Below are 17,229 nucleotides of genomic sequence, written 5' to 3'. Positions count from 1 at the left end.
TCTTCTGATTTTGTGGAAATCATTAAACAAGATTTAGATAATATGATTTTATCAAATCTGACACCTGTTGTATCTATATATCAATACCCATTTCCAACTCACACAAACCTACCATATTTCTATCGATGGATGACACTGCAACTGTTGGTGCGTGTATGGGGCCCTTAGTTGTTTGTACATGGGTTGCAAGGAAGAAACTAACCATATTTCTTCAACCGAAGAATATTATATTAGACTAGTTCAATACATATCGATTGAAGGCAAACGGGCAACAAGCTGCGCCGCTAGCCCTTTCTGGATGGCAAACCCAATTCTTTTAAAAACAACATTTGCGGATCTAGGAGATATGACATTAGAATGCATGACCCGTTGGACTCTATTGAGGAGCTCCACCGCCTCTGGTGCGAGAAAACCAAATGTATCGAATGCAAAAGGAACAAACACATGTTGATTTTCTATACATGCACTCTCGTGTTTTACCACTTTGCACGCAGCGGCTTTCAAAGCGACATGCCCAGCTGTGAAACCCCCTCTCCCCAAACCAACGAGAGGAGAGACCCCAGTAAGATCCACGCACGCATGCTTCCCTCCTATCCATCCAAAGACCAAAATGTCAGCCGGTCTAAGTGTGGACCTTCCATCCTGCGGGTCCGTCAAAAAGTTCACTGGCGCTTCTTTCTTCACAGAAATACCAGCACGCCGACAAGCATCAAAGAGAACATCCCGAACCACATCATGTCTATACTTGAAACCAGGGAGCTCTCTACAATGAACCGCGTGTTCCCCAAAGCAAGGAATATACAATCCACAACCCAAATCAACAAACAATTATAGATATGACATCAGCAACTCTCCTATTCTCATATGCCTGCCTATATAAGAATTGAAAAGTGTGTTTATTTTTCCTATTTATATGTTTTTTAGATACTTAAACTTAAAAACTGAAGCTAGACGTAGTCGTCAGGCTCCATCTACCAACATAAGAGTTTAGCATATCTGTTAATATTTTTCAATCTATTGTTGCAAATCATCTTTCTTTTGGGCAAAAATGTGAAAAATAGCAACATAAATGGTCTGTGTTTCATAAAATTACATAAATGGTCAGTGTCTAATACCAAATTTGCAGAAATGGTCCCTGTTTTTCACAAAGTTACAAAAATAGTCTCTGCGAGTTTATAGAAATTGTCCCTTTGTTTCATAAAACTACAAAAATGGTCCCTATGTTTCACAAAATTACAGATGTAGTCCTTGCCTAATAGCAAAATTACAGGACCTATGTTCCACAAAATTATAGAAATGGTCACGACCTAATAGAAAAATAACATAAATGATTCCTATGTTTCACAAAAAGTACAAGATTGGTCCCTGCCTATTAGCAAATTTGCCGACATGAACCCCATGTTTCAAAGCAAAACTACAAAAAACGACCATATGTAACAGAGCATTACAAAAATGGTGTCTAAATATAAGACTAATAACCCCGTTGCAATTAGTTGATATTACAACTAAGGAAATGTAAAGATATTGCCATTATGAATAATAAAATAAAGTGCGTTGCTATTTGCTATAATTTACTTTTTTTTTTTTTCTGCTATGTGAATTCTATCTGTCCCTCTTCTATACGCTAACCCAACTAGAACCCACGTCTTTTCTTATGTCCTTATCAATCATCTCCTTCCTTACCTTCCAACTATCTTCCCACTTACCTTCTTCACAATAAATATTTGACAACATTACATACCCCTCTGCATTTTTCTCTGGAAACAACTCCAATAATTTCTTCACACCCATTTTCCCTAACTCTTTCTCACCATGTATCCTACACCCATTAACAAATGATCTCCATATACCCGGCCAAGATTGATAAGGCATCCCCTCAATCACCCTTTTGGCTTCTTCCAAATACCCATTTCTTGACAACAAATCAACAAAGCAACCATAGTTATCAGGGGAAGGATCCATTTTGTAATCCAACACAATCGTTCTGAATAACATACGCCCAACATCAACAAGACCTACATGACTACAAGCCGATAAAACCGACACAAATGTTGATTGACTTGGCTTTAGATTCATCGATTTCATCCTCTCATAAACTTCGATTGCTTCAGTTACAAGACCATGATTAGCATACGCCATTATCATTGTATTGAAAAGTGCCACGTCAGCAAATCTCCATGATTCATGAAACCCGATGGTTGCACTTGTTATATCGCCGCTTTTTCCGTATGCATCTATGAGTGCACTCGCGACATATTCGTCTTTATCGAGCCCGATTCTGAACACTTGACTGTGAATCGATTTTGTTAGGTTTAGAGACGCGATTGTAGCACACGCGTTTAAAACACTAACGAATATGAATTTATCGGGTTTTTTTGAGTCTTCTTTTAGACGATTGAAAACCTCAATGGCTTCCTTCGTGTAGCCTTGATCCACCAATGCTGAAATCAAACCTCCCCAAGTCACTATGTCCATTTTATCATCAAAAAACGCATACGAATCGGTTAGGAATCCAGATTTAGCATAACCATGGACTAACGAGCTACACACGTGTCCATTGAAAGCAAAACCGGATTTAATTATAATCCCGTGAACTTGTCTACCAGCTTCCACATTTTCAGCCTTGAAACATGCTTCGAGGGCACATGAGAAGGTATACTCATTTGGTTCAATGGTTGAACTTGAACCCCATAAGTTCATGAAAAGCTTAATGGCTTCAAGATCACAGCTCAAGTTATACCCATGGATCATCTCGTTCCAGTTCTGCAAGTCTTTAGAAGGCAAGGAATTGAAAATCAAACGTGCAGTTTCTTTGGCACCACATCTACAGAACATGCCAATAAGACAATTTGAGACATTTGGATCATCATGTAAACCAATACGGAATGCAAGACCAAAGAACTGTAGACCGAGGTTGACCATATGAGCATCCCCACACATTGGGAACAAGATTGAAAATGTTATACGATTAGGTTGTAAGCCCATGATCATAAGATCAGTGAACAAGGGTACAACTTGTTCTACAGAAGAAAGAGCTAAAATTGTGTTCCATGTTGCTATATCCTTGTCCTCCATTGTTTCAAAAAGCTTCCAAGCATGGTCCTTTGCACTGGTTTTATAATACATATCTATCAATGAGTTCATCAGTGTAACCGTTGCTTCAAAACCCTTTCGAACAATCTGTCCATGAATCTGGCTTCCAAAGTCCAGATTAGATGTAATTGAGCATGCATTAAGAGCATGTATGAAGGTGAATTCATCCATTGGGACTCCTTTCGAGTGCATGGAAGATACAAGATTGATAGCTTCGAAGCTATGTCCACATTGTGCATAGCCTCCAACCATGGTGTTCCAAGAACCAAGATCGGGATCATTCAGACTCTCAAACAATCGTTCAGCTGCTTCAATGGCTCCATATTTGGAGTACATGTGTAGAATTGAACTACCCACAAAAACATTATTTTCCAGTCCGATCTTGACAGAAATACAGTGGATGCACAGACAAAATTCTACAGCTCCCATACTAATACCTGATTTCATGATGCTACTTAAAGCAAACTCATTAGGCATGAAATACTCAGTTCGCATCATTTCAATAAACAACCCCATAGCCATCCCATACTCACCGATTTTATTTGCTCCGGATATAATCAGAGTCCAAGAAACCAGATTTCTCACAGGCATTTCATCAAATAGCTTGCATGCATCACTGAACATTCCACATTTCATGTACATTTTCACTAAATTGTTTTGAGAGTAAATGTCATTTGAAAAACCGTGCTTGATTTTACAACCATGAATCTCGGTTCTAAGAATATATGATCTTAAACTCCCCGCCAAACTGAGAGCATAAGTTACAGTGCTTACATTCTTTAAACAAAAGCGCGAGTTGTAGAGCCTTTGTGGGTTACAGGAAGCTTGGATTGCAGAGATGGAGACATGCCTCTTAAGGGATAACAATCCGCGCATTTAGCTCATACGAAGTTCAACCCGAGCTATTTGCTTCTACACAAATGCCAATGACGGCTCTTGGCAGGCTGAAAAGTTTTGTATTCAAGAAAACGCTGTAAATGCTCCGACTCGAGGGCAGTGAGAAAGATCAAACTTTTCTTGTAACCATGGAGGTGACATCTCTTTTAGCAACACCCTGTTTATTTAGGCGGAAATATTGTTTGGAACAAGTGCAGAGGATTCTTAAACCATGTTCAGTGATGCATATTTGAAAACCCAACCGGTAAAAATCAGTTGACGCTCGAATCCGAAAACCTAATTTTACAAAATTTCGTGTTTTGATATGAGCATTATATTAACGTAGCCGGATACAATTTCCAAGTATAATAATTTAATTGAATAATGGAAATAAGATGCTAGAATAAGCAAATCAATGAAAATAGGTTGCTCGCTCTCTCTTGCATTTAAACATGTAAGAGTAAGAAAATTATACTTTGAAAAATAAACCCAAATAAAACTAGATAATTTGTTTTAAATTTAGATAACCTTGCTATAATTATAATCATGTAAAATTCTCAAAATTTTAATTCTCAAAACTTTAATGTAGTACTAGAAAGAAAGGATAGTAGGATTCTTTCTATATATCTAAATGTAATTATATTTTAAATATATGTTTCAAACCAATGAAAGTGCATTATTCCTATTTCTTGCATCGAAACATCTAAGATTTCCATAAATGTAAAGACATTTAAATAGAAATATGTCAAAAGGTTTTTGGCCAATACAAAAAAGCAATCAACATGTTCTCAATTTGTTACACCAAAACAATTCATGGATTTTATGTAGGCGAGAAAAATTATGCACATTATTCGTGGCTTTTGGCATGGGAATGTGAAGAGGCACTTGTTACATGCAAGGGTGAAATTGAAATGTGTTTGAGCCCAAATATATTCTTTATAGGAAACATGATATTGTTGTTGAGCTTAGCTTGCAATGATTGAGGAGAAAGCTGATCTGGTCGTTCAACAACTTGGATTGTTCGGCTTGCTGCAAAGTTCACCTATACATACAGAAAACAGCAAAAAACTTATTGATAGGTAGAGAGGCATAAGTTGAAATTTACTGCATTTGGTGTGCACCGATAAAAGTATAACATAACGTATAAACAATCTGCTACCACACATTTATCATATCACTAATAAAATCTGATATCAAAAATCAATTGCTTTTCTTTTTCAAAAACAAAATAATTATACATATCATACATGAGCAACTTAACCATCAATGTATTTTGAAATCCAAGTATATTTATCATCAAATGAAATGATACTTTTGTTAGTGTGAAACGTTTAGCATAAGATGCTTACTGATACGATTAAAAAAAATATATTTATAAAAGAAATATAACAATTATGATGACAAACTATTTGTAATGTTGTATTTGGTTTATGGATAAACATTTAAATAATAATAACACCTTATTATGCTAAAATAGTGATGGTAATGAAAGAAAAACTTTGAATACAAATACAAATGATAATAAAGAACAATGGAAGGGTATTAGAGAAATATGGGAATTGTTTAGGGCTGAATGGGGTGGATGTTTTTTTTTTGCTGTCTTAATAAAAAGGGTGAATGGATATGGAGGGGACCGAATCAATCATCAAGTTGCAAGGAAAAATGTAAATATGGTTGGTCATACTCATATCATTAAGTCAGTCCCACACAAACAAAATCCTTACTTTTGCCAGATTTTTCACAAATAAACAAAGCTTCATTGAATTGATTAATCATACTCAAAACAACAAAGGAAAACCCTAATAATGCTTTACCAGAGTCTACTTCTCTTTCTCTCCCAGCCAGACTTTTCACAAAAGATAATCTACTCTCTTTCCCACTACCCTCTTATAAAGTTATAATATTCTGTCATAAGTCATACTCGTAAGCCATAACAAACTACTGACTAGATAATGTAAAGAGTAAATTACACGGATCGTCCCTCGTCCAGGTGCCAAAAAGCACATTCAACCCCTATTTTCAAAAATTAACTCGGATCGTCCCTCGTTTGGTTAAAAGTTGCACATGTCATCCCTCGTTAGTTTAAATTTACACGTTTCATCCCCCTTACGAGACATGAAATGACTATTTTGCCCTTTTTATTTTATTTTTGATTTATTTTATTTTTCTTACAATTAATAATAATATACAAAATAAAATAAAAACCTCATCCCTCCCACCTTATCTAACCCCTTCCCTTCTAAACCCACTTTCCCCTAAAGCAAAATCATCACCACCACCGGACAACTTAGCACCACCATTGACCACCGCCGGACCACCACACACCACGGTTGACCACCGCCTCTTTTTCTTTCAAAAACACCGCCGATAACCCCTTACCCCCCCGCCTTCTTCCCAAGGGTCCTTAAGCCACCACCGTCGACCACCAAGCCTTGTAGAAACACCAGTCGAAGCAAGAGAGTCGGAATCACCAACCATCACCACATGTTCGCAGATCTACACTCCAGTTGGTGTTAGATTTGATTTTTTCAAAAGAGGTGAGTAATGACAGACTCGATTTCTTCAAGGTTGAAACTCTGTCGAGTTTGATTCAACACAAAACCGTCTCATATTACTCTGGCGAAATGTACCTCCGATCTAGGGTTTCAAACGGAGAAAGAGGCGAAAAAAAAGTAGATTCATTCTTCCGTTTCTGTCAGGCGAGGGGTGAGGGAGAAGACGGTGATGGTTGTGTGCAGATGAAGGGGGTGGTGGTTTCGAACGCAGATGGAGGCGGCGATGGTTGCTACAATGATGGCAGAGAAAGAAAGAGAAGAGATGTGTGGTTGTGGTTTTCAGCAACTTCATGGTTGTCGGCGACTTCGTGAATGGTGTGCAGATCTTAGACGGTGGTGGACAGGCGGCGAACGGAGAAGCGGAGATGGAGCGGTGGATGGTGGTCTTCATCTGGAGACCTGGTTTCAATGATGTAGAAGGAAAGGGGGGAAACGAAGGGGAAGGGGGACCCGGAAGGGGTGGGTTGATTGGTAGGGTATTTTGTTTTTTTTTTCTTTTTTTTTTTAATCTAAAAAAAATGATAAATACATATTAAAAAATTAAAAAAGAAATTATTAAGGGTAAAAATGTCATTTTATGTCCACAGGGACGACCCGAGTGAAAAAATAATTATACAGGGACGGTCCGAGTTAATTTTTGAAAATAGAGACTCAACGTGCTTTTTGGCACCTGGACGAGGGACGATTGATGTAATTTACTCTAATGTAAAATGCATAAAAAGCCCTTCCACTCAAAGATGCTCCTTATTTGTTGAATTCCCCTTTTACCCCCCGGCCCCTTCAAGGATACTCTCGACTTACTGGATGTGTAGCACAAAGTATACTCATACTTTGAAATACAAACAAAATATAAAAACATGCAACTGGAAGTTCTATTACTCAAAATCTATGAGTCTTCCAACTTCAATTTCGTGTTTGTCAAAATAACATATATAGTTAAAACTTTCACGAACTTCAAAAACGTGGCTAAAAATTCATAAAAATTAAATTTAAAAAAAAAAGATTCATATACAAAACATTTTATTTGCCAGTCAATATTACACTAAATGCAAGAAATAGCAACGTATTTTCATTCATTTGTCTATTATAGCGTCCTACTTTCATCTCTTTCTACTACAGCATTCTACTTTCTGTTGCATTTCAAGTTTTTTTCTTATTAAGGCATTGTACTTTGATAAATATATCCAATTTATAGCTGTTTTCGTATGACATTATACTTTGAAAAATCTATCAAATTATGGCAGTTAAAATAGCTTTGCATCCGGATGTATTGCTATAATTGAATAGATTTTTTAAAGTAGATAGCTTTAATAGGAAGAAATGAAAGCACGATGATATATATATACTACTATATTGTTTTTCATGAATTTACCAACAGTTAGTGCAATGAGATAAAGAGAAAGGACATTGATGAATGCATTGAGTTTTATACCTTGATACAACACAAATGAATCATATATATTTTGCATTTCAAAGATCAAATAGGGACCTTCATAAATGAAAAGATTGTTTACTTATGTAGATTCATCCATTGCTTATAGATCATCAGATTGAATAGGTTTTACATCTATTTATTTAAATCGAAAGCATACACATCCAAATATTTGAATGCAAATGAAGCTAATAATATATACTAGATAACCCAATTACGAACCTTTGCCATAAAAATCCATACAAGTTATACACAATATCACATGTAATTCATTTGGTTTTGGATAAAATGACTAGAAAAAAAATAATTAGGAAGATCAAACTAGAAGTTAATTTGAATTCGATAAAACAAAAGCAAGGAATATACATGCACTAAGCATATATAAGGAAAGACAATCATACCGATTCAGAAACCATTGTAAGCAAAGCCTTCCCAAGAGGCACAATGCAAAACCTTCAGACAGGAAAAGAAAATTTAACATCAGCATATTATCATGCCATACTTCCATTTTATAAGCAACAAAAGATGATTTTCTTGACAATCCCTATATGTAAATGAATCAAAGAACTCAAACTCGCTTATGAATGCCAAATTTAGTACCCTAAAATACAAATTTACACCAACTCCGTTACTTGGTACTTGGTATGCACCAATTTTCTTTTAGTTTTAGTAATTCTATAGATAGATGTCATATAAGTAATCCATTTCTTCTCCAAAAACAAATAATTCTAATTGATTCTAAATTCCACATGTAACCTGTCTGGCTTCTGCAAATCGAACCCTGTGATCGTGGTTAGGAAGCAAGGTAATCCAACTGGTACGAATTTCCACTTTTAAGCAACCCAATACTACGTTGTTGAGAGCTCACTATACATCGAAACCTAGTTATCAAACCCCTGAACGTTCTAGAAAAACCTAATCAATTATCAAGCGTAAAGGCAGTTTGTTCGAATTTTTTTTGTCAAAATGTAGGCTACGTTTTATAAACGTCAGCGTAAACAATTACTCAATTAGTAAGAAACGAATTGCATAACAAGAACGAGAAAAAGGAAATTACATTCCGCGGCCATACGCTAGTGCAACTTCCGAAGGTTCTCTCCATTCATCATATCTGCAATAAAATAAGTAAATTATAGCTATTTGCATTGGTATAAATGAAGAATCGAAAAAGTAAATATATGACAGAGAGACAAATAATTACACATAGCCGTAGCGTTTGTCAAACAAAAACCGTTTTGATGAAAGTTTGGAGCTTGAAATAGATATCTTAGAACTCGACTGAACTTCCATGGATATCTATATTTCCTTTACAACATGAATTTGGATATGAAATTAGAGGGACGACCCTAGCTTACGCAGTTTCTGACTTGGTGTTTTTGGGGGGTGTTTGATATCGGGTAAAAAGAGCGTTTGTCAAACAAAAACCGTTTTGTATTTTTGGTGCGAGTCGGTCGGGTCACAATCACACAATGGACCTTGGAACACATTTTCAAAAAGTTTACAAATAATAAATTAAATTAAACATTAAAAGTTAATTAAAATATCAAATTTATTAAACTAAAAAGTTTCAAGTTGTTAGAAGGTTTAATTAATGATTAAATTAATATTTTAGTGTTTATGGACTAAAAGTGTAATTTAGCCCAAACTAGTTTTGTCTTTCTTTGACAAAATATTTTAGAATTGACGTTTAGTTACCAATTTAAGAGTTTGATCAAGTGACTAAGTCAAATAGTGTCTAAGTTGAGAAAATAGGTAGTTGAGGGACCTAAGTTGCCAACTAGATGAAACTTCAAACATATCATACCACCCATATTTGAGAAAACGGTCTTGAAGAAGGAGGAAGAGGAGAGCATGGTGATTTTATTTTATGGAAGCTCTAAGGGTTTGATTCAAAGAAAAAAAAAAGCTTGAGAGTAAAACATAGAGCTTGGAAATGTACAACTCCACCTTGTATCTCTAAGATTTCGAATTATGGTTTAGGTTTACAACCAAATCCGAATCTCTAAGGATAATATAAGTTTTTTTTTATGAGATTAAAGACTAAAATCATGCATTAGATCATCAAGGACTCGTCATTCCACCCTTGGAATGATTGATTCCACAATTATAGTGGATTTGGGGAAAACTAGAACCCTAACTTGGTGGGATGATAATTTATGGTTGTAGATCTAAATTTCAATTGTACTAACGTATATGAGTAGTTATAGATCCAAATTCGTGATTTTAGGTTAATTAAGTAAGTCAGATGTCTATATTTTGATCATTGGTATGTTCTAATGTTTACATGGCGTTTGTAATATTGACATGGTGTTTGTGATATTTTACATGGAATTTGTGAGTTCAATTGTTGATCCCAAAGGTAATTCTCCTTTGAAATGGAATGAAATAACTTCAATATCAAATTTCTATCACAGAACCCTTTTGAAATTTACAAATGAAAGCAGTGTTTTCAAATCTAGATGTACTTGGGAGTTTTAAAAATGTTAATGGATCATTCGAACTCATAATGAAATATGTGAAGTTAAATCTCACAAATCCATTTTTGAACTTGGAAATCATAGATTGAATGTTAGAAATAGAGACATTTTAATGTTTAAATCATGTTTAGAAATGTCTTACATGATTACTTAGTTATTTGGAACCAATATAGTTGAATCTAAGAAGTCATTGTAGACTTACAACTTGAAATGAAAGGTTGATGTCTTCATAGTAATATATCAAACTTGTGAAGCGTTAAGACCTTTGGTCGTTAATTCATAGATACAAATACTATGTAATTGAGTATCAAAATAAGTTCTTAAGACTTATTACATCTATTTTTATCATTTAGAAGGATTTTGAAAGGTTTGGAAGCATATGTGCTAAAGTATAATACCTAAATGAGTGATAAACTGATAATGGTGAAATACTGAAATGGGTATTGTTGGGCTGTACACGCCCCATGTACCTTACAAGGAAAGTTTTACACTGCCCATGTATTATCTTGTTATGAAATCATAACAACTTTTATCACTCTTGCTTGGCTAATTCATTTGACCCCAAATCAATTTCGTTGTTCTTCTAATGACCTAACTAGCTTATTTAGGATAAGAGATAGGTTATTATGGTGAGTTTATCAATATCTTAACTTAGCATTTTAGTGAGGTATAATAAGTTGGTGATGAAACACTATTTGCATCAAATATCACACCCTTTCCGTAAGCCAATTAAGATACATTTTTTTGTTTGAGAATCGAAATCAAAATACCTAGTTAAACCCAAAACCTTTGTCGGTGTTTTCTTATAATCGTCATCTGTATTGATAAAGTCACAAATTATGAAGATAACGAATTCGTATATTAAAATAACCCCTTATATATCTAAAAAATTCCTTATTTATTATTTATTTATTTATTATTTTTTTTTTTTTTGGAAAAAAGCATTGTATAATAACTTAAACTGAATGAATAAACAATGTACTTAAACGATGCACTACATGATATTGACACAAATGCATAATTCCCTAGTCATATATGTTTATATATCTTTATGTCCCTTTTCTGTTGAAGGGCTCCCATGATATATCCCCAAAGGAAGATGGTTTGATAGAGAACATGTTATCATACTTGGCACAACGCATACTTAGATACTCAGATGCTCAAACTCTCAAAAGCAGGGTAGAAATGAGCACCACATGAAGGGTTTGAAAGGTCTAGTGTGTCGTTAATGCCTTCTTAAATGACAACACAAATTCTATCTCAAATAGATACACAGGTCTCTATAAGTGTCCTGATCACACTAGTCTCTTCACCCATATTTGAGCATGAACGAATGCAACATGTCATGATGATTTATGTAACCTAGAGAAGTCTTTAAAAATCATAAATTTTTTTACAGAGAGACCCCTTCTCGAAACTCTTTTACTTATAAGATGTACAACAAAGTAAATGTATAAGAAAGTAATATTTAGTATATATACTCACAAGGCACATAATATGAAAATATGTCATACGTACGGCTATATGTGCTCAAAATACTATGTACTCACTTTAATAGTTTCGTGAATGAACTCCCTTAACTCCCTAGTGGGTTCCTCGATCACATATAAGTCATAACAATCAAGTATAATAAGACTTATGTTTCCTCAGTACAAGTTGGAAAGCCTTTGGTATGATACCCTGTTGTCTAGACCCATTTCTCAAAACTCATCACGTCTAATCTCTACAATCACTCTCATGTATAGGCTAGCAGAAGAAGTATAAAATCACTCTCATCATATCATTTTATCCTTCATTCATACATGCACACACTCAAATGCGTACATGCATACAGGTACCCACCCACTCTTAACACATGATCAGACTTTAGGAGTCATTTCTTAGGCAGCCGAACAAAAACTCTTTTGGACAACACACACACACACACACACATGAATTTAAGGCTAAGACACTGTATACACATTTACCACATAAAAACACTAGCCATCATATGTTTCTACATATGCTCAGCTCAAAGTAATTACACATAAAGCAGTAGAGAACATTTATTAAGATGATAGAAGTAAGTAAACATGCATTTCAGATTCGAATTAAATTACAAATATCCATTGGTTGTGTTTGGTGAGTAAGCAAGTCAAGTAGAGATGTATTTACAAGAAAAACAAGTTATTCAAGTTGTTGCTCCATTGCAATAATGAACACCATTTCCATTTTCATTTCCAGATACTAATTTCCCTTTACCTTTCTGTTTCACATGTAACTGTTTCAACCCCCATATACGTATTGACCGATCATCACTTGCTGATGCCAACATATGTGGATTTGCAGGATTCCAACTGATACAGTTAACTGCCCCTGAATGCCCTTCCAATGTCTCAATCAACTCCCCTGATCCCCTGTGCCATATATAAACCTACATCCATTTTTTTTTTTTAAAAAAAAATCATACATTACTTCATTTCTCAACATCTTTATAAATCAATCTATAAGTTTATATATACGTATATACATACCTGAGAATCTTCACTCCCGCTAGCAATGAATGACTGATCGAGTCCACCAAAGCAAGCCCTAACAATAAACCGAGAACGTCTATGCCCCTTATACTTTGCAACAAGACGAATATGCCCCTGGATGTTCCAAAGATGTAACTCTTCATTCACGAGACTAACAAGAAGATATTTATTGTCTTTTGATAATGTGAATGAAACTATCATCTGATCCTCTTCAATGCATCTTTCACTTCTTGACTCTCTATCAATTAAAAGAATCATGGTTTCCTTGCAAATTGTAACAATCAGCTTTCCATCACTTGTTAATTGTAAATCAGAGATTCTAATGGTTTTTTGGCCTTTTAAAGATTCTATCTCTTTTCCATCCAAACCCCACATTATTATGCTTTTATCAGTTAACCCTGAGAACACACACTTCCCATCTGGAGACCAATTACAGGAGATTAAACCAATGAGGCCCTTTTCATAAACCTGAAGGCATTCACCAGATGAAACATCCCAACGCCTCACAACTTCTTCTAAACCACATGTCAGGATTTGATCATCATTTGGGCTCCATGAAACGCAAGAGACAGACTTTTGGTGACCGATTAATCTATGTTTTAGTGAGAGTTTTCCATCCAGATCAACCTTAAAGAAATCAAAAGATTGAAGTTGATATAAGGGTGAAAGTTGAAACTGTGAAAATGATTGAAAGTTGATAGAAGAGGGAGCAGTGTTACCTCCCAAATAATTGCTGAATTATCGCTTGATGAGGATGCTAAATATTTCCCATTTTGAGAAAACTGTAAGTACCAGACTTCATCGTTGTGATCTTGTAAAATCTATAACACCATAACTGAAACAAATCAATGCTCATAACTTGAAAACTAATCACAAACTGAAGAAACAAGATAAATAGAAGCCCTGACCTGAACTGTTTGTGAAGGAATCTGATCTCTTCCACAATGATGATCAGTGAACAATGATGTTTCTCCAACTGAAGAATTATGAAACAAACAAGCTTCCCGTTGTAAATCAAGAGCTTGTTCTACTAGCTGTAACAACCTTTTATCAGGTATCATCACTGTTGGAGGAAACAATTTTTGCAAATCTTCAAGTAGTTGTGACCTAGGCTTCAGTTTGACCATTCCTTGACCAGAAACTCCATCAATGATCCTATAAGTAGGTGACAAAATGAATGAAGAAAGCTCACGGACTCTATTACTGTTAATTTCAAGAGGTGATATCTCAGTTCTCAGTGTTTTCAAAGCTTCCATCAACTTTCCATGATCCAAAAGTTCAAAGAATTTCTGTTGTAATATCATAAAGGATGCTGACTTAATTATAGATTCCTCCACTATACCAATTTTGTGTAAAGAAGACAAACTTCCATCCCAATTTCCATCAAGAATCTGTTGGATGAAGACAGTGACAGTAGATGAGTGAAAAGGTATTCCAGACTCCTCTTCAAGACATGCCCCGGTTTTACTGTACCCAAGAGAATATAATGCCTCAGCTATAATTCTAACAAATTCCACTTTTTTAACTCCTTTTGTACCAATTACTTCATCATCCCCTTGGGAAGTTAGGGCTAGGGGGCGAGCCATTGAAGCAGCAAATGAGTGATTTGCAGGTTTTTCTACAAACTTTCCGTTTGAAAGACCTCTTTGTTCTTTAGAAGAAGCTTTCACACGTTTTGAGGGTGGTTCATCATCCTCTATACCTCCCATGAAATGATCATTCAGCCCATATATAATCACAAGAGGATATCAAAGGATGATGGACAGAGATTTGTCAAGTACCTCTAGTGAATCACAAATAACCCCCTGAATAAAGAAAGTTAGAATAATTCAAAGAATGATGTACTTTGAACTCTGACATTAGAATATAATCATCATTTCAAGTAAATCATAAGGTATATATGGAAGGATACCTGCGTATTGCAATTTTAGATCATCAATACAACTCTCATAAATCATAAGCGGATTCTGCCTATCCAAGTGATGCAATGTTGGGTTTATTGGAGCCCTCAGGAACCAGTTTGAGAAGCTGAAAGAGTATGAACAGGCTATTTAGATAGATTGAAAGTTGATTAGATAGAACTGATACTCAAAGTTCCATATAAGTTCCAAGTTCAAGATAAGAACAATAATCCAATTCTTGGTTGATCGAAAAGCCCACACATGGACATACTACGCTTAATATCTTGTTTATATGAAATTATATCCGAACTTACTGTAATTCAACTTGATGTGTCACTCCAACCCAATAAAAACGACAAACTTTCATCGGAAAAGAAATATATATAAATCAATCAAAAGATTCTACGCGAAGTCTAACACCCAGGGAAATAGATGGCGGATCTAGGGTTACAATCATAAGTTAGGTGCATTAGAAAAGACAGAGAAGGAGAGATAAAGAAAAAAGCGGGAGAGAGAGAGAGGGAAACAGATACCGAAAGAAAGAGAGAGAGTAAAGAGGGATAAGGAGGACCGATACCTGACGGTGGAAGAAGAAAACCCTTGTGTTCGCTGGCTGTTGTGGACTGTCAAAGATGGTGAAGAATACCACTGAAATGATTTGATCTTGGAAGGTATTGAGGGGTGGGGTGAACTTTTTGGTAATTAGCCAAGGGAGGGTGGGGCATTTTGGGGAGGATAAACAAAGACCAATATTATTATTATTATTATTATTATTATTATTATTAGACAAAATTGCAAAAATGGTCCGTATGCATTTCTTTGGGGTTTAGTTCAAACCTCGACTTTTTTGGATTAGTGGTCTTTTTGAGCTAGTTTACATGCAGTTTTGGTCTCTGTTCAAACTAAAAAGACTATTATACCCTTAATGAATTTAGTTTTCATATTTCTTTCATTTTTTAAAATTATTATTATTATTAAATATAAAATCGGGCCCATCTATCTATCTATCTCTCTCTCTCTCTCTCTCTCTCTCTCTCTCTCTCTCTCTCTCTTCCACTTTACAATGGAGGTATCCTAAAAAAAGTTACAACAATGGAAGCTGCAACAGTCATGTTACCAAATCTCACTCATTCAAATCCCCCAAATCCCCTAAATCGCTCCCTAGATATCACACCCAAATCTTCCATTTATGGTTCTTAATGAAATCTCCAATTCATAGCATCCGAGTCTCAACTTTTTTTTCTCATCGTCTTCCCCATACACACCCACAAATAAAGAAAACCCAAAACCGGAAACTCCAGATTTGCTCATCGTGTTCTTGAATAGAATCTATATATCCTAAATAGTTGTTTCAATCCCAAATAGTTGTTTCTACAACAGTTTTTGGGTATATGTCCTCAAAAGGAATTTCAGCAAATGAGTTGGTATAGAAAGAATCAAAGAGATCATCTAAACGTTTCCTATGTTCTTCAAGAAGGGATGAAGTTGCAATGGAGGTTGATAATGGTGGCACTTGTTGGTACTTTTTTTGATGACCCATGTTCATCATCGTTTTTCACCCTGTCGTTTCTCCCCATCGTTTTCCATTTACCTTAGCAAAAAAAGAAGCACTTGCTGGTATTTTCTTGATGACACTTGTTCATCATCTATGTTATTCGGGGATTTTTTTCATCTAGATTCAACAATGGAAAAACCCCCTGTTCGTATTTAGGGTTCTAAGTTCTAACCATTCCAAATTGCATCGATGTGGGTTTGGGTTTGCCTCTCCTTCGTTTAACGGTTCAATGGAAGAATAGATTGAAGACCCAGATCGGAGTGAAATGGGGCGACTGAGAATGAAGATGAGTGAAATGGGTGATTGAGATACGTAGCAGAAGGAATGAAGGCTAGTGTGTGTTTATGTATGTTTGTTTGTCTGGAGAAAGAGAGGTGGGTCCCATAATTTTTATTAATAAAACTTTATATTAAATAGAAAAAAAACATAGAAAATGTATCATAAGGAGTTTTTTGTCTTTTTAATTTTACGAGGGACCAAAACCACAAACAAAGTAGCTCACAAGGACCGCCAATCCAAAAAAATCGAGGTTTTGACCAAAACCCCAAAAAAATGCATACCTCAGGGACCATTTTTGCAATTTTGTCTTATTATTATTATTATTATTATTATTATTATAAAAGGGACAAAAATAGCTATATTTCTTTTAACACAAATTTAGAAAAAAAAAATGTACAGTTTTAGAGAAATAACCATCAATTTTGTATGAATACTATGAAATGCTCAGCACGATGTCGTTTTAGGCATGCATCATTTCACATTTCGAAAGATATCTTTCGTGTGGAATCCCTTCCCTCCAACAAAATCTGACTTTCATATGGTGA

At 35.2% G+C, this 17,229-nt stretch overlaps 3 protein-coding genes across 4 annotated transcripts; all 3 read right to left on the bottom strand.

The window, feature by feature from the left end:
- Positions 1 to 1,617: 1,617 nt before the first annotated feature.
- Positions 1,618 to 3,735, bottom strand: LOC145163700 (pentatricopeptide repeat-containing protein At3g09040, mitochondrial-like). The gene has a single exon (XM_079082497.1). It carries the CDS (start codon positions 3,733 to 3,735, stop codon positions 1,618 to 1,620), a length of 2,118 nt encoding a protein of 705 aa, XP_078938623.1.
- A 943-nt stretch (positions 3,736 to 4,678) lies between these two features.
- Positions 4,679 to 9,355, bottom strand: LOC145166038 (uncharacterized). Its single transcript, XM_079084967.1, has 4 exons — positions 9,158 to 9,355; positions 9,014 to 9,067; positions 8,358 to 8,409; positions 4,679 to 5,011 (listed from the first exon to the last, which is right to left on the bottom strand). The coding sequence occupies exons 1-4, from the start codon at positions 9,244 to 9,246 to the stop codon at positions 4,817 to 4,819; spliced, it is 390 nt and encodes a 129-aa protein (XP_078941093.1). The 5' UTR covers positions 9,247 to 9,355; the 3' UTR covers positions 4,679 to 4,816.
- Positions 9,356 to 12,487: 3,132 nt separating this feature from the next.
- LOC145166032 (WD repeat-containing protein 26 homolog) lies at positions 12,488 to 15,555 on the bottom strand. 2 transcript variants are annotated; one of them, XM_079084961.1, is made up of 6 exons: positions 15,428 to 15,555; positions 14,862 to 14,977; positions 13,858 to 14,754; positions 13,669 to 13,770; positions 12,947 to 13,576; positions 12,488 to 12,846 (listed from the first exon to the last, which is right to left on the bottom strand). In XM_079084961.1, exons 3-6 carry the CDS (start codon positions 14,656 to 14,658, stop codon positions 12,604 to 12,606), a joined length of 1,776 nt encoding a protein of 591 aa, XP_078941087.1. In that variant the 5' UTR covers positions 14,659 to 14,754; positions 14,862 to 14,977; positions 15,428 to 15,555; the 3' UTR covers positions 12,488 to 12,603. The 2 variants fall into 2 exon arrangements, with proteins under 2 accessions (XP_078941087.1, XP_078941088.1); XM_079084962.1 differs by lacking the exon at positions 15,428 to 15,555 and adding an exon at positions 15,165 to 15,383.
- Between the last annotated feature and the right edge of the window lie 1,674 nt (positions 15,556 to 17,229).

Source organism: Lactuca virosa, chromosome 3, assembly GCF_052849685.1.
Source record: "Lactuca virosa cultivar CGN04683 chromosome 3, Lactuca_virosa_CGN04683_v6, whole genome shotgun sequence".
Lineage (NCBI taxonomy): Eukaryota > Viridiplantae > Streptophyta > Magnoliopsida > Asterales > Asteraceae > Lactuca > Lactuca virosa.
The sequence above is the reverse complement of the archived record's forward strand: the minus strand, read 5'-3'. Positions and strand labels throughout refer to the sequence as shown.